The 24,637-nt window shown below is 34.0% G+C and overlaps 5 protein-coding genes across 11 annotated transcripts in view; 2 read left to right on the top strand and 3 right to left on the bottom strand.

Moving 5' to 3' along the window:
* Nucleotides 1–3,632: 3,632 nt before the first annotated feature.
* On the bottom strand, nucleotides 3,633–5,604 carry LOC110816909 (uncharacterized). Its single transcript, XM_088221182.1, has one exon. It carries the CDS (start codon nucleotides 5,330–5,332, stop codon nucleotides 5,102–5,104), a length of 231 nt encoding a protein of 76 aa, XP_088077308.1. The 5' UTR covers nucleotides 5,333–5,604; the 3' UTR covers nucleotides 3,633–5,101.
* Nucleotides 5,605–5,849: 245 nt separating this feature from the next.
* Nucleotides 5,850–6,534, bottom strand: LOC148266125 (uncharacterized). Its single transcript, XM_088221181.1, has one exon. It carries the CDS (start codon nucleotides 6,391–6,393, stop codon nucleotides 6,127–6,129), a length of 267 nt encoding a protein of 88 aa, XP_088077307.1. The 5' UTR covers nucleotides 6,394–6,534; the 3' UTR covers nucleotides 5,850–6,126.
* A 6,680-nt stretch (nucleotides 6,535–13,214) lies between these two features.
* Nucleotides 13,215–19,815, top strand: PSB29 (photosystem II reaction center PSB29 protein). 3 transcript variants are annotated; one of them, XR_015819492.1, is made up of 6 exons: nucleotides 13,215–13,721; nucleotides 15,012–15,285; nucleotides 15,745–15,961; nucleotides 16,601–16,716; nucleotides 17,199–17,345; nucleotides 19,652–19,815. XR_015819492.1 is itself a non-coding variant. In XM_022045398.2 (5 exons), the coding sequence occupies exons 1-5, from the start codon at nucleotides 13,526–13,528 to the stop codon at nucleotides 17,287–17,289; spliced, it is 894 nt and encodes a 297-aa protein (XP_021901090.2). In that variant the 5' UTR covers nucleotides 13,215–13,525; the 3' UTR covers nucleotides 17,290–17,501. The 3 variants fall into 3 exon arrangements, 1 of the variants encoding a protein (XP_021901090.2); XR_015819493.1 differs by lacking the exon at nucleotides 19,652–19,815 and adding an exon at nucleotides 17,694–17,792; XM_022045398.2 differs by lacking the exon at nucleotides 19,652–19,815 and having other exon boundaries at nucleotides 17,199–17,501.
* The window catches only part of LOC110817003 (uncharacterized), a 38,398-nt gene continuing 30,965 nt past the window's right edge, over nucleotides 17,205–24,637 (top strand). The window contains exon 1 of the mRNA XM_088221171.1: nucleotides 17,205–17,345. Within this exon, the coding sequence (XP_088077297.1) occupies nucleotides 17,341–17,345 (5 nt within the window). The 5' untranslated portion in view covers nucleotides 17,205–17,340. The remainder of the gene's footprint in view (nucleotides 17,346–24,637) is intronic.
* Nucleotides 18,064–24,442, bottom strand: DGK6 (diacylglycerol kinase 6). Of its 5 annotated transcripts, none has more exons than XM_088221174.1 (14): nucleotides 24,291–24,442; nucleotides 24,073–24,155; nucleotides 23,448–23,646; nucleotides 23,190–23,312; nucleotides 22,959–23,087; nucleotides 22,471–22,556; nucleotides 21,915–22,038; nucleotides 21,787–21,835; nucleotides 21,348–21,430; nucleotides 20,347–20,414; nucleotides 19,775–19,849; nucleotides 19,178–19,265; nucleotides 18,937–19,053; nucleotides 18,064–18,562 (listed from the first exon to the last, which is right to left on the bottom strand). In XM_088221174.1, exons 3-14 carry the CDS (start codon nucleotides 23,643–23,645, stop codon nucleotides 18,230–18,232), a joined length of 1,473 nt encoding a protein of 490 aa, XP_088077300.1. In that variant the 5' UTR covers nucleotide 23,646; nucleotides 24,073–24,155; nucleotides 24,291–24,442; the 3' UTR covers nucleotides 18,064–18,229. The 5 variants fall into 5 exon arrangements, with proteins under 5 accessions (XP_088077300.1, XP_088077301.1, XP_088077303.1 ...); XM_088221175.1 differs by having other exon boundaries at nucleotides 24,281–24,422; XM_088221177.1 differs by having other exon boundaries at nucleotides 24,335–24,353.

The following is a 24,637-nucleotide window of genomic DNA, read 5'->3' as shown; positions in this document are numbered from 1 at the left end:
CGGTACCTGCACGTGTCCCAAAAAGTCCCAAATCAGACCTAGGGCCCATTTCGGCCAATATCAGAATTCTAGCACGGTGGCTCCGCCGTGCTTCGGTGACGGCGTCGCCGCCTACAGCGGTGATCCGCCTCGGGTTGGCCGTTTTCGGCTGAATTCGGCCAAACTTGCATTGGTCCCTGCGATAAAACAACCCTAGGGCCCTCGGTGGGCAAAAAAATACGAAAAACTGAGACTTACCGGCAGCAGTGCTCTTGGGTGCGGCGGCTTCTCCAGCGTGAGTCGCGTTTTGATGTTTTGCTCCGGTCAACTTGTAGAGAAAAGAACGGTGATCACAGTGGTATAAAAATTGCATCGAACGGAGACCAGGAAAGGCCTCATCGGAGGCAAAAACAGAGAGAAGCCGCAGCGGCACCGCTGGACTTCGGCGAATTTTTCCAGCCGATTGGCTAGTGGTTTAGCTCTGGTTTGGCCATAGGCGGATTCAGCATCGAAAAACGAGTCAGAGGGAGAAAATTTACCTTGATTGGCGGTCGAAAAATTCTCCGGTGCGGCGGCGGGCGGCGGCGGCCGGCTCCTCCGGCGTCTGGTTCTTCTTCTCCGACGAGGCACTGGCGGCTAGGGTTTTGTGGTCGGGTGTGGGTGGGGTTATTTATACCATTCGCCTTTTAATCTCAACCGTCCATCAAGATTAAATCTGGACCGTCCGACCGCGATTTATTTGAGATTAAATCTGGGCTGTCCGATCGCGCGCATGCGGATCGCCCACGTGGCTCGTCCCGTGTCAGCGTTTCCTTATCATGCGGCGTGTTCTGGTTGGCCGGGGCTGCTGAACGGGCAGTTGACGTGGCACAACTTTTTCAAATTGCGTTTTGACTCCCGGTTTTCAATTTTCTTTTCAAAAACATCCACATAATCTAAATTTTCACCCATTTTTCCCAAAATCAATTTCAATTAAATCCAAAAAATAATTTTACCATATTTTATCATTATTATTTTTATTAAATTAAATTAAATTGAATTAAAATCTTATAAATTAAATATATAAAAAATTAAACTAAAATTTAAATACAAAAATAAAAATAATATAAAAAAAAAAAGTAATTTGGGTGTTACAAATTTAATTAGGGAAAAAAGAACTCACCATCTGGATTGAACTATGGTTAATTTTCTGTATTTGATTTTTTTTTTTTTGTGGGTTAGCAATAATGGTGGGTACATGATATGATGATAGAACAAGTTCTTGATTACAGTTAGATTCCCCTAATTAATCAAATGATGTTTATGGCATATTAATATGACAAATTGCAAAAGGAATAATATCACACAGCTTTTGCTTAAAGTCACTTTCTCAAATCTTCTTAAGCTACTCAAACATGACCCCCACTTACTCTCATTCTCCTTCAACATCATATCCCAATTAATTTATATTTAATTATCATTCACTTTTAACCTAATTAATTAAAAATAATATCACTAATACGATCATCATCTAGTGGTTAAAATTATTTTTATATTATATTTGAATGTTAAAGTTTAAATCTCATTGAAAATATAAAGTTCATTACTTTATGAGTATATTAACAGTTTATAACTATTGATACGTAATACTTGATTTTGTTGGATCAAAAATTTATTTCATTAGTATATTGATAATGTTATGTTGAACAATTTAAAATAAGTTTCAGCGAATTTATTATATTTTTAAATAAAAAAGTATTTTATAATAATTAAATTTTTTTAATTAACAATAAGAGATTAAAAATCTAACTTAAACAAAAATAAAATATACCAAAAGGGTAATAAAATCTAACAAAATCTAATAAGTTAGGTTTATAGATGGCTTAAACTTGCCACCATATATATATATATATATATATTATGATACAAAGCATGCGAGTATTTTATGAAGTGTTTGATTAATGGGAAAATTTCTTTAAGCAAGAAGAAGGATAAATTATAAAAGTAGAGAGTGACATTACAAGTGCATGCAAAGTAACCTCTTTTGATCTCAATGCACATCTAGTAAAGAAATATTATATATGTATATATCATAGTTATGTATGCTGCACATTTTTGTAGCCGTTATACTATTTCTCCTTGACACTAAATGTACATATGTATATGTAGATATATGATGAGTGAGATCAGTTTAGTTTGGTCCCCAACAACTCAAGAACATAATAATTCTAAGTGATTCTTCAGAGTACTGCTTCTTGGCATAATTCCCTCTTGACTTATTAGAAGAAGAAGAAGAAGAAGATGGTGGAGAGTTATCTGCAGAGTTGATCTTAGCAGAGAGATGGTGACGATGGAGATTGATTGGAGAAGCACAAAATTTCTTCTCATCTTTTGAAACTTCAACAGCCTTAATAGATCCTGCAAATGCCCAAGCTTTGCTCTTCCAACTCATTTCTACCTTCTAACGTAATTCCTCCCTCTATATATATATAAAGGGAATGAACTAGATATTGTCAGATTAAGGTTATATATACAAATATAGAGATAGATATAGATATGTAGAATAGAACACCAAAATGAATCTGAAGTGTGTTTATGGGAACATATATATATATATATATATATAGAGAGAGAGAGAGAGATGAGGGTGATGAGGAAAGCAAAAGTTGTGGGTTTGATAGGATGGTGTGATATACACACATATATATAGAGTGTAGGCCGTGGTTTTGGGTGATACCGAGGGTTTAAGGACCTTTGTTGAGGATTACCAGCGGCCATTTTTGTTGCCTTGTAGCTTTCTCTGCGGAAAAAAGTTGCTACCGTTTTGCCTTTTGTTTTTTAAATATTAACAATGTGAAACGGATTATAAATGTATCTTTTTAATTCGAATCGGACCTGATTGAACGAAAAATATTTAATTTTTCTATTCAGTTTGACTCAAATTTATCGTGTTCGGATCCGATTTTGGACAAATAAAAAACTCATCATAAGTACTATTTTTTATTTGAGTAAGTTTATATATTATTTATTAAATGGTAAATATATATTAGTCTCGAGTTTCAATTTAATAGTTTGAGTAGTATCGGCTCTTAATCAGATCGTTGAGGTTTGTCAAAAGATTGAGCGAAAAGTTAAGAAAAATGGAGAGCAAAATACAAGAAAGAATGAATGAGAAGTTGGAAAAAAACTGATCTGATTTTCAGCATTCATTCAGCTCCTTTTAAATACAAAATAATTATTAACAAGTCAGACAACTATATAACACATTATACACAAACCATATGTTAGATTTACTGAAATACATGTTTTATATATATATATATATATAAAGAATTTTTACATATTCCCAACAACTTGACAACTAAGACAAGTTTTATGTGTACAAAGGTGAAATTTGTGTTGATTTTCAGGAAAGTTACAGTCTTTATTTCAAATACATATATATATATATATAGGTTAACACAAATTAAATGTAAATATTTAAATAAATCCTACAAAATTTATAGTTTATTGTCAATTCCCATATGCTTCATCCCCTTTGGTGTTTTGTTCTTTTTATCTAATACATGAAAATTATTATATGCAATTCCTAAAACTCTTAAACTTGTAATAGGCTATGCAAGGTTTTTAGTGTCTCTAGTTACAGATTTGCAAGGTTAAAGTTTTCAGCAAAATTAGAAACTTGAATTTTGGCATATGATTAACAATTCTACCAACTATATACTCTCTTGAATCCAAAGTTGCAGCCTTTAATTCTCCAACTCTCAATTGAAAAGAAATAGAAGAAGAGAGATAATGGAGAATGGCGAAAACCCAATACACCCACCATTATTTTATCATCATACCGACATTCACACAGATACACGCATACATATATATACATGGATAAAGTAAACTTATTAGTAGAATTGCCTGCTGAGCGGATCAGTGACTGATCTGATGGGGTTTATCTTGTGTGAGTATGGTTGAAACGATGGCAGAGGAAGGCAGCTTCTTCTCCTTCTTCTTTGCTTGAGAAACTGCACTCACCTTGTAATTTTTAGCCTGATTCTGCACGGACCCAGAAAAGCTCTGACCCTGGTGCTTTATTGCCTCCATAGCTCCAATCCCAGCAGCTAAAATCCAAGCTCTTGTTGAATCCATCTCTGTTTCTTCCAAAGGTATTAGATATCTCTTTGCTGATTATATTTTGAGTGGCCTCAATGGACATATTTGGAAAACGAGGAGTGGATAAGTTATTGACCATTCTTCTCTGTCTTCTTCCTCTCTGGGACCAGCTTATATTATGCATCATGACAAAACATATGTACATATATATGTACACCTATCACTTTGATTGCTACTGCTCTGCACCCTGTTTTTCTTTGTAAAAACCCATAGTTTCTTGCTGAGTGAGCCTTTTTTTGTCATGATATGCTCCACCCATAATTCATTATTACATTCCATGAAGCTAGACATGAAAAATCGGCTAAACCCACAACATCTCCACTGATATTTCTTTAGGGATTTTTGTTTGAAGAAAAAAGAGGAAGAAGATAGTAACTTTATTCATCTCAAGGGATGTTCATGGAGGTTTTTTCAAAGTGGGAATTTTTTCTGTTAAAGAGAGAAGTAAAGCAAGTTATTAAAAAGAAAGTAAATCAGGGTTTAAAGCAAAAAATCAGAATATAAGAGTAAATTACACCCTCTGTAATTAATTATATATTTTCTTTTTTGTCCTACAAAACCTGTATATATATAAGACTTAATATTCAACAAAATACACATCAATCACAATCAATTTTTAACATTTTCTTTTTTGGAAAAAGGAGGAAGAAGATGGTAATGTTATTCATCTCAAGGGTGTATATGGAGGTGTTTTCAAAGGGGAAACCTAAACTACTCATAGCATCCATTACCATAGAACAAAAATACTGAAAAATCAGAAAATATTTCCGTAGGGAGAGAAATTCTGGCAATGATTTTAATAAGATTGATAATGTTAATTTGCTGGTTAGAATTTTCAATTCACATCATAAAATCAATATACAAGAATCAAGCTCCAAGCTTTATAGCTTCTCCTTGGCTTCACCAGATTTCCTTTTTCATGAGAAACATGCCATAAAATGGAGAAACTTCAGGTCAATCAGATGAATTGGGTAATTCAATTTGGACCCCAGCAACTCAAGTACATGACTGTCCTAAGGGTATCCTCTGAATTCTTGACTTTCTCCTCTTCCCTAACTTGACTTGATACCATTGCAGCAGATGATGAAGAAGAGAGCTTGTAATTAGACCAAAAGCTTGAATTCCACCTGTAAAATCCTTGGCCTTTCATGGCTTCCACAGCTCCACAACTGCCTGCTCCTGTCCATGCTCTGCTTCTTGAACTCATCTTTCTCTTCTCCACTTCTCTGCCTCTCAGATTTGGTTGATGAATCCAACCCTCTTGGTTTCCTTATTTATAGGGACTTTAGTGACTTTTGGGTAAAGTCACTTTTTAGTAAATATTTATATATATGTATATATATGCAACTAAAATACTAAATCTTGTAGACTTAAAGAAAAAAGGAGCATAAGATAAAATATTCATTTTAGAAGATCTCAAATTGATATGGGGAATTTTTTTAGGAGATGCAGGAAGATTTCCAAGAAGGACTATGGTGGATGAATCTACTTTGGTGTTATAGTGCTATCTTTATAATAATCCCACTCTTCAACAGAACACCTGGTTTAGCCTCTAATTATTCATTAAATAATAATTAAATTTTAATAATTGAATGTTCTTGGATGAACCAACCAGGTGAATCCAGCAAAAGTTATAGTCTTTCATTTTTTGCCCACTAATTTTAAATTTTTCCTTCAAATATATACCCTAAATCATTTGTTAAATTGATCAGTAAACCAGAAACAGAGATAAAGAAGGCCTGTAATTCAGAGCTCTGCTCTCTGTACAGTTCGTGTACAATTTAAATTCCCATCAGAAAACAAAGAGTTGTCTTCCTCAAAATTTCCATCAGAAAACAAAGAGTAAGAAAAGATTATCAAAAACCTATTTACATTTGATTTATGTACAGTTCATGTACAATTTAGAGAGACCCATTAAAGAAAAAGAGACATCCAAACATTCTCAAGCTGTATTCCCTGCAAAATTACATGGTAGTGGAAGATTTTCATTTTCCTGGTGTGCTAATATGGACCCCAACAGCTCAAATACATGACATTCCGAAGAGACTCTTCAGATTCTCTGCTCTTATCTTCATTCTGTTTGGTTGAAGTGAAAACAGAGTAACAAGAAGAAGAAGAAGAAGAAGAAGAAGAGAGCTCGTTGGTCTGAGAAATGGAACTGGGTTTTTTTCTGGCGAGTTGATGGAGTGATCTGATGGAATGATTCCAGTGGAAAAAATCTTGGTCTTTCATGGCCTCCACAATCCATGCTCTGCTTTCTGAACTCATTTTTATCTCTCTTGTCTGCTTAAAACGCTCTGCAACTGGAGGAGATTGAATGAAGGAGGAAGGGGGATGTCGTTTTAAAAGATTAGAGTGTCGTTTTGGAGTCTTGTTGAGAAGGACACGAGTGCAAATGGTTTTGTGAAAACTGGAGGCAGTTTTAAATTTTACCCTTTTATTTGATTTTTTAAATTATTTTTATAATAATTATTTTTTTTTAAATAGCATTCGTTTTCGTACTCACTCAAAATCTTACAATTAAATAAATTAAAATTGTATTAAAAGAATATAATGTAACATAATAATTTTATATAAAATAATACGAAATTATAAAAAATAAATAATTTAAATTAAAATAATATCAAAATAAGTATGATTAAACTATAATTCTTTTTTTTTTTCTTTCTTATTTACGAAATCCTAAAATGGAAAATAGCAGCAGGCCCATCGATTTAAGCCCACAACAAGCCCTTGTATATTAAAATACCATGTGCGACGTCGTTTTCGAGGTTGCTAAAACCAGAAGGATTAAATTCTGCCGAACAGCCGCTGGTTGGTTGCTTCGCCATAAAATGAACACTAAAATTCCCAGCTCTCTTCTGCTACAAATGGAAATTAGCAGAGAAAAATGAGTTTAATCTAGTCGATCAAGGTGTATATAAGAGAATTCAAGGCCTGAAGCACCCGATCTCCCGGCGTTCAATGGGCGGATTCAAGACTCCTCTGGCCGAACGGGCTGAATCCGGCAAGCCTTATCAGGGGATGCAGGTTACTGACAGTAAAGTACAGCAAGCAGAGAAGAAGACTGCAGTAGCCATTGATAATAAAATCAAGCACAGGGAAAATGAGAAGGTTGAGATTCTCAGACACATCATCTGGTGGGGACCTACTCTCTCCTGATCCTTTTTCGGTGACTACAATAGAGATGAACAGGAAAAATCACCTGAACTTTATAGCTAAATTTCTGGGGTTTCTGATGATTTTGTTTACTGTGTTTTATGATCATAGTGATGTTAAATGTTTTAATCCTTTCCCAGTTCATAATTTTGGGAATTGATTGAAATTTATGAAAATATACCTTTTGGTAATTCTTTTAAGAGGTTACTTGGATAGACATGGAGATTTATTTTGATTCATAAACTCAATGGGTGCCTTCTTCTTCTTTACTTTTTTCTGATTAGCTTTGATTCATAAACTTCTCTACATTGAGATTGAATTCACATTGATCACTGGAGATTTACCTCCTACAAGCAAACTCTCCCCATTTTTGCTCTTTAACTCTCTCCAGATGAGTTTAGGGTAGCATAAGAAGGATTTAAGATGGGTGATCCCAGATTTCAAAGGCTCTAGGATTAGAACCTGACTAAAATGAAAAATCAAGCCTTTTCAGGCCAAACCCATATCAGATTCAATGATTCTAGCTGGGGTCTGAAGTGGTATAGATAAACAAGAAGACTAATATAAACTGGTTTCCTGGAAAGAATTTTGAAATACTAATAAACATTTCCTAGTGGTGAAAATAAACAGAACATTCAATAACATACGTTAGGGGGCTATTATACATTTTCCATAGATATGTACATTAAGCTGGTCCTTTGTGTCTTGGACTCTTAGCTTGAAAGAAACGTAGAAAATACAACATGAGATTTCAAGGTGCAAAAAAATTAGAACTTGGGTTTTGCATCAATTAGGACCCCAGCAACTCAAGTACATGACAGTCCTGAGAGATTCCTCATTGTGCTGTTTAAGCCTGTTGTCACTTGATCTAGCTTTGGGTGGCTTGTCAAAGTCTTTTGGATAAAAAGCTCCTGAGATTCTTGTCACTTGGTTAGTAGCACAAGAAGGAGAAGTGGTGCAGTTGGCAGAATCATTAAGAGATTTGGGAGCTTGGTCTTTAATTCCTTGCTTAACCTGTGATGTTACTTGATAGAATTCCCTGCTCATGTTCCTTGAGTTCATTTTCATAAAGATCCAAAAGCAAATGCTTCTCTTCAGGTGTATATGTTGTATGTGTGCTTATACAGATTGGTAAAATATTACAGGAGAGGAAGAAGAGGAGAAAAGAGTTTTCTGGTTAAGAACCAAAAGTTTTGGCCTAAATTTGGGGTTGACTTGTAGTATGCTGTGCAGGAAGAAAGTGAAGTAATGAAGTTTCTGGGTTTTTGATCTGCTGTTTTGGGTGCATGAGAAGTGAGGAAGAATAATTGGATATGAGGTTGGTATATATAGAGATGGTAAAGTAAACAATCAGTAAGCCATTGTACATATTACTGATGTTATATTGTTATCAATTATTATATGGTTACTGTCATTAATGATATTAATATTTGATTTGCCACTGAAAACATATGATACATAGATGTAATTATATGTAAAAAAGTATATATATTTATATATACATTCATGGAAAGAAGTGCCTTTGATATATTCTAATGGAACTTTTAAATATTCCATCTCCTAGTTTTCTATTGTGGAAATCCTGAAAAGAAATATTTGGTTAAATCTTGTTTTAGAGGGCTTGGCAGGATCCTAAATATTTTATGTTTTGGCATATTATCAGATTGGAGAACATGACACCAAGAAATGATAGAAAAGGTTCTAATAACTAGTTAGCACTGAAGAAAGGAAAATGAAAGTAAAATTTAATTGGTGTAATAATATCTAAAATTTATAACTTTGAATCTCGATATAGATATTTTCATTTTACGAGTGTATTAGAGATTAATAGTAAGTTGCGTATAACATTTAATACAATAGAAATAAAGACTTACCTCAAGTAAGAATATTATATGAAAAAAAGACACCCACTAGGGATGCCATAGGCAAAATTACCTCAGTGACTAGATTCCATGGCAAAGATGAGGAAATGACTCAAAGAAACAAAAAATTATTGGTTGCTTTACCAATCTTCTGAAAGAAGGTAAGAGAAGAGATGGGTTGATAGCTGCAGAGCATTCATGGAGTTTTATAATACAAATTAGATTAAATTAAGATTAGTGGTTAAGATTTTTGGAGATCTTGAATGATAGTTGTCGTGTTAGCCAAAGTAGTCCAGAAATATTGGAGCAGAAAGCATATATGCACATGAACTGATGGACAGCATAGACACGTTTTAGATAAGATCGACACATAACCCTTCTTTTAAACTTGCATTTTACTACTACTTCTTTTCTCTCTCTTTTACACTTTTTTTTTTTTTGTTGAAGGGTATGAACATGATGGATTTAGTAGACAAATACCCATTTTTTAATTTTCAGAGAATCTTTTAGGGTTTTTTTTTTTTTTTTTTGGGTAGAGAGGATAATATATAGATATATATATATATATATATATTCATTTTCTTAAACAATATTCAAGGAAGTTCTTAGTAAGTGAAGATTAAAGATTCTAGGTACTTACTTGGGTAAATTTATTTTATGTAGTAATTGATCTTTATTTTGAAAAATAATAAAAATAGTTGTTTGCAATATAATTTAAAAACATATTCGTAATATATTAGTGGTTTTATTTTATTTTTTTATTTTATTCTTATAAAATTTGAAAACTAAAATATAATATATTATTGATATTATGTTAACATTTATGTTAATAAATTAAATTTATATAAAAATAAAGTAATAACATGTAACAGTTTGAATCTCAATGTCGGTGAGTACGGACGTTAACACAATATTTTTAACTGATAGAACATATAAATATTAAATATACAGCCGAACTACACTTTAATATACATATGTTATGATGGATAATTATTTGTTTGTACATAATTAAGGTATCTAAATTAATTTATAAATATAAAATAAAAACTAACAAGGTTTTGTTCACCATCTTCTATTAATCTTGGACTTGTTTCTCACTTCTCTAACCTGAATGATAGTGAATTGGAGTGAGCTTCATGAGCTCAGTAAGAAAAAAAAAATTTATAACGGAGACTTACGTACATACGTTCGTGCAATATATAAAATAAAATAATATTTATAATTAAAAAAATATCAAACAAAGCATCTCAATCAAAATACACAACAAAATAAATCATTACACGAAACATATTCTAATCCTCACTCTTATAACCTTATTCTTATTCTCCTTTCAAATCACAATCATACTCGAAATATCACAATACACTCAGAATATCATATATAAGGTTTTATCGCGCGATGTTGTTTATATTGTCATTGATGAGAGACAACATAGATCACCTCATCGCATGAATAACACATACACATAAATTTCACAATTGACACAACATGTACGTTTGCTAAGTGACCAACACTCACAAATATCTATTCACGTCGAGACTAGACTTCAAACTCTATCCATGTGCAGGTTCACCGTGACCGCTGAACTTTATCCACACACGCACCCTCCCCTCCTCGATTCGGATTAAACGAATACGTATCTAGGATTCTTACATTTTACACTCTTTCTAAATGTCTTTTATTCCTAATTCACTCATTTCATACATAAGATCTCAATTTCTATGCATAATTAAATACAAACATATAGACAGTACACAATATCATCACGCACATCAAAATCATATATTTTCCAAATTACTTTCTGAATCATCCTGTACCAGATGACACAGCAAGCACATGATACTCAAATTTCTCACGCAACTGTACCAGATCACATGTCAAGTACAACGTATCGTACAATTACACCAGATCACACAACTAGTACAGTGTACCTAATTTCACACGTACACACTGGTTATATATTTTATATATATAAAATATGTACATACATATTAATACACACGCATATATATTACAATGTAGAATGTATCTTCAGTACATGTCTCAAACAGAATATATATTTATATTCACACATACACACACAAATTTCTATACATACATATGCACACATTTATACTCAAATACTTATACACAATCACAGACAACGTACCATATATATATATATATATATTTTCATGCATTTGTTCTTATCAATTTATATACCATTTATCGTTTATTTGTATACATATACACACACATACATAACAATGTATATATATATATACACACTATATAAACACACACAAATATATATTTATATTACATTACACATACATTTAAATATTCACACAAAATGCACTATAGATGTACACATTTACATAAACATATAATTTATGTCTCTGAACAGAATACACATAATCTTTACTTATGGTGTGATCATGAAAATTTTAAAAATCATTTCTATCACGATTTACGATTTTTTCGAAAATTCGAATACCATTTGAATAATTTTTTTCATTTATAATAGAAAACACATTAAATTATGAATAATTTTAAAAACTATATTACCCTAAATGAGAAACGAATTTTACTTTAGAATACGCCGTCTCGATCGCTAGCATCACCATGCGTCATCATACACCTGTCACTGAAAATATCAGACGTTAACAATCGAATTAACGTGCGTTGTCGTATGGTGCGCACTAAAATCATATTGTTCGCCACACTTCTATTTTTTCTTCGTTCATTTTATTTCTTTTTTCTTTCCCTTTTTTTTTTACCATTTCGTCTTCTTCTTCCTTCTTCTTTCTTCTTTCTTCTTTCTTCTTTCTTCTTTCTTTCTCTCGTTACCCACCGTGTGTCTTCTTTCTCTCTCCAACAGATGGTGATTCTTCTCCTCTTTCTTTCTCCTTTGATTGCGGCGTCGCGCAACACCGTGCGACCCTTCTGTCTCTCCCGTCGATGCCGCTCGGCACTCTCTCTTCTCTATATATATATTTTTTTTCTTCCTTTCTTTTCTTTTTCTGTTACTTAATTATATATATATATATATATATATTATATGGCCACGTGTTTTCTTCCTCTACTCCCAAGAGTACACTTTGGGTCCTTCTTTTCTTTCTTTCTTTAGTTTTTTTTTTCTTTTTTTTAATTGTATATATACATATACACACACATATATATATTCCATAGTTTTTTTTTGGTACCCAGCTGAGTATTACATAACTTTTACGTAGAAGTTACAATATTCTCTACACGAAATATAACACCACAAAAATAAGTAGATATATGATGTATAAAGTAATTAAAAAATATATTATTATAGGTTGCTAACACCATTCAATACGGTCAACTCTTAACTAAACTACTTTATACATACTAACTTTCTGACTTTATACTAAACAAATAATGTTTGCCTCTAGATACTTAAAATTATTTTCGACTAATTAGAATATATCACCCGATAATACAAGATTTTTTAAATTAAAAACATCTTATTATTTTATGATAAATTAATCTACGAAAATTTTAAGATCGAGGGTATTCGTTCAAATACTCAAATTATTAATAACAATTACGATGTTTGAGATTATTGGTTGCCGAAATTGAAACTATTTTTTGAATTTTGTTTTCGGAACAACCTTTTTTAGTTGAGACCAAATGTATTATTTCGTACTAGATAGTCAAATATAAATATATATATAATTTATTGGTCATATATATTATTATCTTATTGGATAAAGTTTACTCTTTAATGGTAACATTTCTTTTACATATCAAATTGAAATATTACTCCAAACTACTAATAATATAGTTACTTTTTGTGACAATCAAATGGCATCTTATCTAGCAGGAAAAGATGGAGATAATTACTTATATTTTATAAATTTATAAAATTAATTTTTATTTACTCAAACAATTCTGCTGAAACGTCGCCGTACCGACAGGTAAGTTTGGGCCAATTTATTGGAAATAACCGTACCCATTAACCCGACCCGTTACTGTCACTCGTTTTCTTCTCAACAAACCTTAACCACACGCAACACAACTGGGACGAGAGAGAGGGAGAGAGAGATGCAAGTAACAAATCAGAAATCAACATCACCGCGAGCTGCCACGTGTCGCAATTTCAACGGCTCTTTCTAAATTCACAAAGATCTCATTTTTCCACACACCGGATAAGCCCCCCTCTCTCCCACTCTCCTCTTCCTCTTCCTCTTTCTCTTCCTCTCCTAAATTTTCTCTCACTTTCCCGAGAAAATAAAAGTTTCAAATGCTCGCCTCTCGACTGATTTTCTCTCCTTCTCCACTATGACATATAAACAATAAATTCCCCAAAAAAACTCTGTACTAGTAATAACTACTAATTATTTCTCGCCTTCTCCTAATACATATGCACAATGGCTACAATTGCTTCTCTGTCTTTCTCTGCAATTGGTAAATCTGAGAGAAAACGCAATGTCCTCTCAACTCCTGCTTTAGCTTCAAATATTGAGGGATTTCGTGCGCGTGCAAACTTCTCCTGCCAGTATATTGGTGTCAGAGCTTCGAATTCCACCTCGCGGCTTGTTGTTCATTGCATGTCTACTGCTTCCGGTAAGTTGCTTTTATGGTTTCTTCTTCTTCTTCTTCTTCTTTTCTCTTACCAGCTAAGTTTCCGACGAAATAGACCGTGATGGAAAGAAACGGAGGTTCTGATGAATTTTATGGGACTGAGTTGAGTTCTTCGATTTTCTGCTAGTGAAGAAAGTGAATTTCGTGTTTTCGATGTGTTTACTTATATTTTGTTTTGACTGCTTGTGGAATTTTGCTGCATCGTCTTGTAGTGGCTTATTTAGAGAAACACCGAAGTTATGCGGTATTCATTTCGTACTTCTTTATTGAACGAATTAAGCTAAGACCTTTTCATTAACTAATTTGTATCTGTTCTTAATTCTCTGATTTATCGTTTTCATGGCCCGAAGTTATAGAAACTTGATACTCTTAACAATCTTGCATTCCCAATACTAGGACTTGTTGGCCATGAAATTACTTCATAGAGATATCATGTCCTTCTAAAGGCCATTGAAAGAGATTCAAATTTTTTGGCTTCTCTTTCCCCTCCTTACGGTAATTGATGCAAGTCAATTAACTGAACTGAAGCTTCACGAACCATTTTCTCCTACACTAAGAACTTCATTTTTTGATGGAACTAATTGTATACCGTGCATGTTAATCTTATACCCCACGTGTAACAAAACTATGCTATTGACAGGCTGGTGCAAAACATATTATTGAATTTTTGTTTCCTCTGCAGTGTCAGTTTTAATGAAGAATTAGTTATTTATAAAGTAATAAAACTAGTAAAGCAAAACTGTAATGTCATAACTGAAATGGGGATCTTCTTAGAATGTCTAACTACAATTCTATATATACATGTGTTCGTGAAAGCTTTGATACAAGAATCTTTGGGAACATGTATACATGGGATATTTTTGATGAACATGGCATTTAATATGAGAAAAAATTCCAACTAAAAGTGCCTAGAAACTAATTGTAACATCGTAGATAAAACGGATATGATTAACAATCTATAGATGCCAATGAATTAAATTCAAGGACACATAAGACTACTATCAACAGCGCTTAACTACACACACATACATATAAATATACACCTGCAGAGTAGTTTAGATGTTAATCATTTCTTTCATGTTGGACAGATCTGGACTGAAGCAACTAGCTGACTGCCATTTTATGTTTCAGTTTGTTTGAAGCCTATTATTTTCCTCTTAGTTAAGATGTTGGTTTCATATATAGCAGCTTGCATAAAACTCTATGCTTTTCTCTTTTTGTACTTCTCTTTCAGTGACTGTTCTATTTATTTGATTTCTGTATTATCTTCAGTGTCAGATCTACCTACTGTATCTGAGACCAAGTTGAACTTTTTACAAGCATATAAGCGACCAATCCCTAGTATCTACAACACCGTATTGCAGGAATTGCTTGTGCAGCAACATTTGATGAGATACAAAAGGACATATCGTTATGACCCTGTGTTTGCCCTGGGCTTTGTTACTGTGTATGATCAACTCATGGAAGGATATCCGAGTGATGAGGACCGTGATGCCATTTTCCAAGCATACATAAAGGCACTGAAGGAAGACCCAGAACAATACAGGTTTTTCTCTTTCTTGTCTGTTCTTATGTAGGTTCAACCTTTTTCTTCTTTTCAGTGCTTGTTGAGTTTGTCAGTTGCTTTTAAGATGGTTCTTTTAGTATGTTCCTTATTAGATTCGTAAAGCTCAAGATCACATGAGCTTTTTTTTAATTTGATGGCAATTTAGGTTCCTCACCCCCCTCCCCCCCAAGAAAAAACAAACAGATCTTATCCCTTCTCAGAAAAATCCAATCCAAGGATGCCATTGTATCAATTATCTTTCCTTCTTTCTTTCGTTGCTGAATGTGGAAAGTATATTAGTTCTATTGCTCTATATTTGGCAAAGTTTAAAATGCCAGTTATGTGCAACCAACTTGGAATTGCACCCGTTATTGATATTGTGCTCCATGCTTGCATTTTATAAACTCTAACAGCTAACAACTACCCAGATGGAATTATATTGTATGTTATTCTTGATAGAATTGATGCACAAAAGTTGGAAGATTGGGCACGGGCTCAGACTGCCAGTTCATTGGTTGAGTTTTCGTCAAGAGACGGAGAAGTGGAGGGAATATTAAAGGATATTGCAGAAAGAGCTGGGAGTAAGAGAAGCTTCAGCTACAGCCGTTTCTTTGCAGTTGGGATGTTTCGTCTACTTGAGCTTGCAAACGCAACTGAACCAACTGTGCTAGAACAGGTGAGATCTTCCTTTTTGTTAGCAGTAGTATTATGATATTACCTCAATCCTCATGCATGATGTCAACAACTTTAAGCAGCATCTCATCAAGTAATTGAATGATCCTGGAAAAAGCATTAAAGATTGTGTTAACAATTAATGAATAGTATTGAATTGAATAAATTATAACTATTACTCGATACTTTATTCCATGCATTCATTTTTCCTTTGGCCGGGGGGATGGGCCCGGAGGGGGGGTGGGTGGGGAAGGGTGGGGGTGGAGCCAGGCCTAGGAGTGGGAAACTAGGAAAGATCTCCCTCATGGACTTATCTACATTATGATAGATTCAGACCTGGTACAGGCACATGTTACTGAAAACCAAATGTGAAGGTTGTTTTTTTGAATCGTTTGTAAGGGATTTTTTCCATAGGGGGAAAAGAGGGAGGTTGTTGCATGTGAGGGAAATGACATTTATGCACGCTACATTAATGCAAGTTCTACTTTTTAGCTAATGTGATTTTCAGATGAAAGTTATGTTGTTTAAATCAGCTTATTCCTTTCTGTTATCTTTCTTTTTTTCCAAGTGAATTAAACTTCGCTATATATTTCAGTGAAAGATTTTTCCTTCCAATTGACATTTACTGGTTGCTATGCATCAGCTTTGTACTGCTTTAAATATCAACAAAAGAAGTGTGGATCGCGATCTTGATGTATACCGCAACTTGCTTTCAAAGCTTGTTCAAGCCAAAGAGTTGCTAAAGGAGTATGTAGACAGGTATGAAATTTCCCGTTACCCAAGTTCTGTAATTTTACTTTTCTGGTTGATAAATTATATTTTAGTTAAAAATAATTATCTGCCTGTGACCACTGAAAGTTTTTAATTGGACGTTCTCAACTGAAAGACTTCAAAAGGACACACCATATACATTAACCTCATGCAGAGTCTAAGGTTGTGAAAAATTGACTGCTGGGAGAATATTTTCAAAAACTTTATACATATAGGTTTGGTCCTACATTCCAATCATGTCCCTCCTGTTACTAAAAGGTCATCCCTGCATACCACATTGTACTCTGGAAGTGATAAATTTCATTTTAAAATCAACTAGCTAGTTTTGCATTAGGTAGTGTCCGCACTTGAGTTTGCACTTCATAGATATGATTTTACCGCTCTAAAATTTTGTAGCATTCATATGTATGTACTCTATTACCTACTCTTTTGTGCCCCAATGTTCATTTGCATTTTGTTTCGGGTTTCAGGGAGAAGAAAAAGAGGGAAGAAAGAGCAGAGTCACAGCAAGCTAATGAGGCTATCACTAAATGTTTGGGAGAATTCCAATATTCACGCTAGTTGGCAGTAGACAAGTGCTAGTGGCTCCTTGTGAATCTTCAATCCTGTATCATGAGGTACACTTTACCATCACCATGTTTATATGTTTATTTCCCTGCAACTAAGACAATTTTCTTCCATTTTTTCTAAAAATATATTTTTTGTGCATTAATTTTGTTTTGAAATACATATGGTTCAACATTCTCCAAGGAAATCCAAAATAAGTTCATTTATTCTGTCTTCTACGGAAATGAAATGCTAATCTAAACACGGTTGAACAAGAGTAGTCAATAGTCATTAGCTGTAGGAAGCAGTGGAACAGGCTTCCATGTTGGAGGATTTTGCAATGCCACCTCAACGTACTTAAAATATCTGCATATTCACGTGAATCAAACCATTGTAAAATAATATTCTGCAATCAAAAGGTCCAGATTTTGGAGGCACCATCCCTTCCAGACATTGTGTGTGTGTGCTAGTCAAGAAATTGCAATGGCTAGAATCAATTTCCCACCATTAATGTAAAATGATAAACGAAGAGCATTTACGCTAATGTTCAAGCCCGAGAAGGCCTACTTCTTAGAATAGGAAGTTCAAGCCCAAGAAGGCCTACTTCTTAGGCTACTTCTTGCTTTTGAGTTGTTTTCAGGGAGGCAACTCTTTTTCTTCTTTCCTAGGCTATCGCCGCGTATTAGTTGGTTGAGCTTTGCTTGATATTATTACCAACTGTGAAATTTTGAAGTACAAAAGCAAATCACTCCATTAGGTAGCTTGAATATGTAATGTATGAGAGATTCGTCAAGAAAATGCAACGTCTTGACTCAATTTGCCATCATTAATACACATATGATAAGGGAAAAGCATTTACACTTGTGTTCAAACCCAAACAACTATGAAATTCCAAGTACAATAGACAAATCACTTCATTGAGTAGCTTGAATATGTAACAAAAGCAAATGAGGCTTCAACTAAGATGAGATATATCAACCTCATCCGGGATCCTGAATGTGTCAGCTGCTCCAAACTTCCTAAACTCTGCTCCATCCTCCGCAGAGTCTTCATCATTCTCATCATTTTCCTCGGCATCATGCTGGCTATGGCCATGTGAGGAGGGATCATGGACACTTTTGGACCTGCAATCATGGGTGGCAAGCATGTTTACTTGACCAAGATGAGAAATTTCTACCACAACAGTATCATCATCAACTGGCAGTGGTTGCTTCCAGGGTTCCCCATCAATTCTCATGTATGTACTGTCTGCTGCACCTTTATGAAACTCAAAGCGGATTCGGTATGCCTAATTCCCGAAAAAAAAGAAGCACAAGAAGGTTAGTTCGTTTAGGAACTAATTCACACTAATCCAACTGTACAGTGTCATTTCATCAATCAATAAGAGAAGAAACAGGGAAGATGCTAAGACAACTTGGGTCCTTGGTTAACATTAACAAATTTTGAGATTCATTTGTAAATCTCATGTAAATAATAGTTTGGAGCCCTGTTAACTTAGACCAAGGAAAAAACACACGGCAAGATCATCTGGTAACATATTTCAAATTAGAAGCTTCCATGGAAACTGCTTCATATATATATACGTGTTAAGTCTTTGATCTCTCATGAAAATTGTGAAAATATAACATTGATCTAGAGAAATTTCCCAAAGATTGTTTATACCTGGGCAAGGCGGGTCCCATGTCCATTTGGAGCAAGCAAAACAAGTCCATGCCAAGCATCTCTGAAACCAACAACCTCTAGAAGCCCATCATCTACATATGGCGGAGTCCATTCCTTCTGCGTAGACAGCCACAGATGGGCATTCATTCGTCCGATGGGAAACGAAGTGCATCAAATAAACCAGACTAAAATTCCATTTCAATGTAAAATAGGAATAAAAAATTAAGAAAATAGAACCAACATCAATCATTCTCCTGCTGTCTGGTGTTCCCCAAGGATTCAGACCACCGGAAAAACTTGGCAAGTTCAGACACACTATTGACCTGATGCTGTTTATTGAAAAAAAAAAAAAAAACATAAGATTAGAAGAATCACGGCCGTTTATATCAAAACTTCGCATTTCAGGGGAGAAAAAAGTACAGCATCGCTGATACTATATGCAAACGGAAGCAATAAAATAAACATGGTGATGACTCAGGAAAACAGAACCACATATAACCTGTAGAATAACAGAGTTGAATTGTATTACAGAAACGTAAATTATACTGTAAACAAACCTGCCTTCAAGATTGTGATCTCCCAAAGGATCAGACAGTTGCATGTTTTATGCAACCAAAAAATGAATAATCAATGAGAATGCCACATTAATGAACAGCAGATTGAAGTTGTTTTTTTAAGTAACAAGCAAAAGCTTCTTTTTTTTTTTTCCTTTCAGATCAAGGTGGAAGTCATTATCAGTCGAAAGATGTCCTCCACAATTTCGTATGGTTAACTTCCGTGCAGAATGATATGCCTAGTTTAAATTAGACAGTATTAAGCCTGAAACTCAACAATTTACCTGGGAGGTATGTGGAGATCTTGCCATTCACCATGTTTTTTCATGACTTTCACCTTTGCAAGCTGCGCTATATTTCTATAATACCGAAAAAAAGAGAAGTTTCAAATTTAACATGAAAAAAGACAAAATTATAAGAGAAAAACGCTCCAGATTCACTTGAATGTGAAAGGTTGAAATCCCAGCTTCGCACTAAAGGTAGCATATATGTCAAAACACTGTTAATTCCTGTTTCTATGCTATATTTCATGCTCCTGAAATATAAAAGATTCATTGGAGGTGAAAAAGAATCTGATGTCATTCACAATAACTATTAAATTTTCAAAATGGTAACTGCTAGTACAACTGAAAGATAAGTAACTAGGATTGGGAATAAATGTTCAATCTCCCCATAGCTTCAATTTACAACATGGTGGCTTTAGCTAATATACAACTGTAAAAGATAAAAAATCATTCATGAACGAGTTGGGAAATTTTTATATCGAAACACTAAAGCTGGACACTTTTTGTAATATGTAATCCCTATTAAGGCAAGTAAAGAGTCTTCTATCTTAAGGAGAAACCTCTACACTCACCGTGAAGCAGGATGGAAGAGAGAAGCGAAAAACCATCCTTGCGTACAACCAAGCCTGGCGTAAGTACTCTGACAAGAAGAAAAGAATCAAAGGAAAAGATAATAAAGGATGCTCATTTACAAAACTGAACACATTACATGCGTTAATGGACCAACCCAATTTGATGAATGTTTTCCAATATAGGCAATATACGTATCCAGGTGACATAAATTTAGACCAGATTATATAAAATGAATAATAATAATCAGAAATAAAAGAGAAGTTCAAAAACCTACTTTCCTGAAGAAATACCAAATTTTTGCAGATGAAGAGGCTATCCAGTAAACTAGTAGATTTATGTAATAAACCCAACCAAAATTCTCAAAACAGAGTTAAGGTATGCAAACGAGAAACATCTCCACCACTGAATTGACCAAAAATCCACTTACATGTGTATTTAAAATATTAATCTTGTTAGACTTTTTTGATCCTGATGAATTAGTTATCATTGTAAAATCTCAAAAGTGTATTACATAATCTACTTCCAAGAAAAAGAAAAATAATAAAGGGACTTATTTGCTACAAAGATTTACCAAATTTAGAATAGCTTTAGACCAAATCATTACAGTAACTAATTGACCAATAAAGGCAACAAAAGAAAACTATTAAGGATCTAGAAACTTACAGCATTAGGATCTTCTGCTACTGAATACCAAATTCTGTATCACCATGTACAAGATTGGAGTATCCACTTCACAAGGATTATCAAGTATTCCCAGGTTTTAACCAACATAACCTAAAAGCATAGTACTTTCTAGCCATATTATTCTTAAAACTATTTGATTAAGATTTCTCAGCCTTGCTCTTAATGGATAAAAGTAGCTGAAATAAAATTTATATGCCATAGCTTGGACACTTCTTAAATTTAAGATGAAATTACTAGCTAAGTCATTCAATAAAGTGTACCATTGCTAATTACAATGTACATGTGCAACAATAACATGTGGAAAGTAAGGTAATACCTGGTTAACTAATTGATTTTTAAATTTTTCAGGATGCAATTTCCTCTCAGAATGAAATGCATATGATATTTGAGCATCCATTCCTGTAAGAAACAAAGAATAAACAGTTCACTTTTGCATCCAGGTTCATATAAAGCATACATATAATGATATACAACTTATATTGCCATGGATGACTCATATGACTATGAATAAGAATACCTATAACTTTATAATTTATCATCAACCATACATTCACCTATTAAATCACTTCAATGCTTTTCAAAGTAGCCAAGTTTCTCAAGTGATAAAAAGCTAACAAAAAATCAAAGATTTGAAGTTTATTGTAACTCAGGAAAAGCAATCTTGCCGAAGTCCACTTAAAAGGCTTCTATAAAGAACAGAGGAGATGACCCTGCTAATTTTGCACTACAAATGCTAATCCAAGAGCAACTCTTACCCATGCTGAAGTAATTCCAGAATCCTCCGCGAAATGTGTGATAACCTTCCTAGGAAACAAGAGAACTTGGACTGTAAGAAACAGAAGGTAGAGATATGTGCTTAAAACAACACAGCATGATAGTATACCACGTTCAACTCATCTGTTGAAGAAACTCGATGAAATGCATGCAGAGAATGTGGTAGCTCCAAAGGAGCAATAGGATCACAAGGACCTTCATTCGGAATCCTCATCCTCATTAGAATATGCCAGCTGGAAAAAAATGCAACATCAACAACTAGATTCATGAAACAAAATCTGCAAAAAAACTAGTTTTCCTCCAACATGAAAGAGACAGAAATGACAGACAAAAGTGGGAAACATATGCATCAACAAGTGTACGCATGCTTGCACATCATATATGCTTCTAAAAGAAAAGTTCCACAAATTTTAAATTGGATCTTATGAGAAAAAGATGTGAGAGGAAAAGATTAGAATATTATCGAAAGATCGGTTCTTTGTTATGACAGAGCAAATAATGAGTGAAAAGGCAATAATAATTTATTATTAGCATTGTAGTTGCAGCAATATGTGGGCTGAGACAGGCTCTCAACCACTGGATATCTTAGTATGCTACGAGATGCAGTGACATACATTTCTCTTAAACTAAAAATATTAACGCACACACCAGAGAGAGCTGCATACTTGTCTATTTTCATTTCCTTTGCTTTTATTACTTGCTCCAAAAATGACACCACAGATTGGCGATCGGTTCCAGGATTTTTCTTCCCCTACAATGTAGAAAATTGCATATAAAAAATATGCAGAAAATTGCATGAAAAAATATGCATCTTCTGCACCAAATACATAGAGATACACCCATATTATTGATGAACGGAAGTTAGACAGAGAGATGTTTGAAGAAATAAATTAGATAGAGATCCTCCAATTTGGGAAAGGAAGCAACAAAATACTTTTTATACAGGCAGTTGAAAATAGAGGATATCTTGAAAATGCCACCAATAATTTTGGCAAAAAAGATGGCATTATAGAGAACTAAGATCATCTATTCATGTCAGGCATGAAATGAAAACTAAAAAAGAAAAAGAATAACCCTTCATGATGTATAAACCCAAGAGAACCCAGCACATTAATAGATTCATCTGAGCAGTTTTCAAGGTGCAACTCTTTACCCAGCCAAAAGCAAAGGGAAGATTATTCCCAGTTCCTAAAGGCATTGTAGCAATTGGTGGTGGGTAGGATAATTTGAGATCACAAACAACTCCAAGAAGCCACCCAGCAGTTCCATCGCCTCCTGCAACCTAATGAGGAAAGTAATAGCAAATAATAAGAAATAAAATTTATGAATGGTTATACAACATGTATTGCATGACATAAAAAAAGGTGTTCCAAACTAAACTTACAATTATTCGCAATCTCTCCTGAATCTCTTTAGCAAATTCATCTCCATCATTCTTAAGCTTCTCCAGGTTGACATAGATTCTACTCAGCACCTTATCAGGTGCCTCCTCCCCCAAATCAAAAACCTGGGAATCAATCACACCCAATCATCCCAATCCCTCAAGTAATATCTTGCTACAACTATCGAAACTCTTTCTAATCGAGCATCAAATAAACAACAAAATGATATTGAAATACACTTAATAAGAGACTAAAATCACCTGCTTTTCATTGAGAATGCTACGGAACGTCACAAGGAGGTCTGCACCCAACTGACCACCGCTCTTTGAGTTGATAAAGACTAACACTGGACATGTAGGCATATCCGAGATGCTTTCATTCTCCACATCGCCATCAATTATGTAAGAAGGAATGTAGAAGTTCTTCAAGAAATCAGACTGGGATTCAGATTCGGCCATTCTGGAATCCAATTGCATCAAAACATGAGCGTGAGCACAAAATTCAGACAGCAATAAACGAGGAACAGCATAATGTCCAAATGGCCATAATAAATCAGAGTTTCATCAATTCACATGCCACGAAACAACTAATTCTTCAACCAGTTAATAAACAGAGCTTACTTTCAAATCAACACCCTAATTTGACCATAAACCAAACTACTGGACTCTAAATTCTAGGGTTGGTTCTTGCAAAAGCTCCTCGTTGAAAATGGAATTAGAAAAACCACAAGAAAAGTCAATCACAAAAGAAAAACGAATTCACTGCAACGCTGAAACACAACAGTACATTGAATCGACGAAGCAGACTACTTAAATGTGAAGGAAAATTCAAAACGAACCGAGCTGAGAACTCAGATTGAATATTAACTGCAATTGTTTTTCTCACCTGGAAAATGAATCGATTAGAATCCTTCCCGCGTGAGATCTGATTGGCAGTTGACAGAGTTTCAGGATTCGTTAAATCGGGATCTGAAAAAACAATTTGTTATTTAAAATCATTATTATTTAAGATCAAGGATGAAGCTATGAATCAAACTTGAGTCATCAACCATTTTTATTATTGGCAAATTTGTCATATTAAATCATTCCATTACCATCAATTACCATTTCATTCCTATAATTAAACGAGTATTAAGAGGTTGACGTTCTCCTGAAAAGTCAACGGGAATCAACAAATAGTGAGATAGTGGACGAAGCTATCGTCGTTTTATGAATTATGGAGATTCCAGCTGCTAAGAGCCGCCAGGTACGAGAAATAATCCTGTGCGGTAATTATATATATATATATATATATATACCACTTTAGTATATGTATACATATATTTAATTAATATTTTTAGTTAATATATTTATAAAATTTTAACAAATTAAAATTTCAATTATTATATATAATTAGATCAATTATAATAGTAGAGATTTTGAACTCTGAATATCTTTGCTTTGGAATAATT

The sequence above is a fragment of the Carica papaya genome, chromosome 5, assembly GCF_054855325.1.
Source record: "Carica papaya isolate Zhongbai chromosome 5, ASM5485532v1, whole genome shotgun sequence".
Classification (NCBI taxonomy): Eukaryota; Viridiplantae; Streptophyta; class Magnoliopsida; order Brassicales; family Caricaceae; genus Carica; species Carica papaya.
Note: the sequence above shows the minus strand (reverse complement) of the source record. Positions and strands in the feature narration are given on the sequence as shown.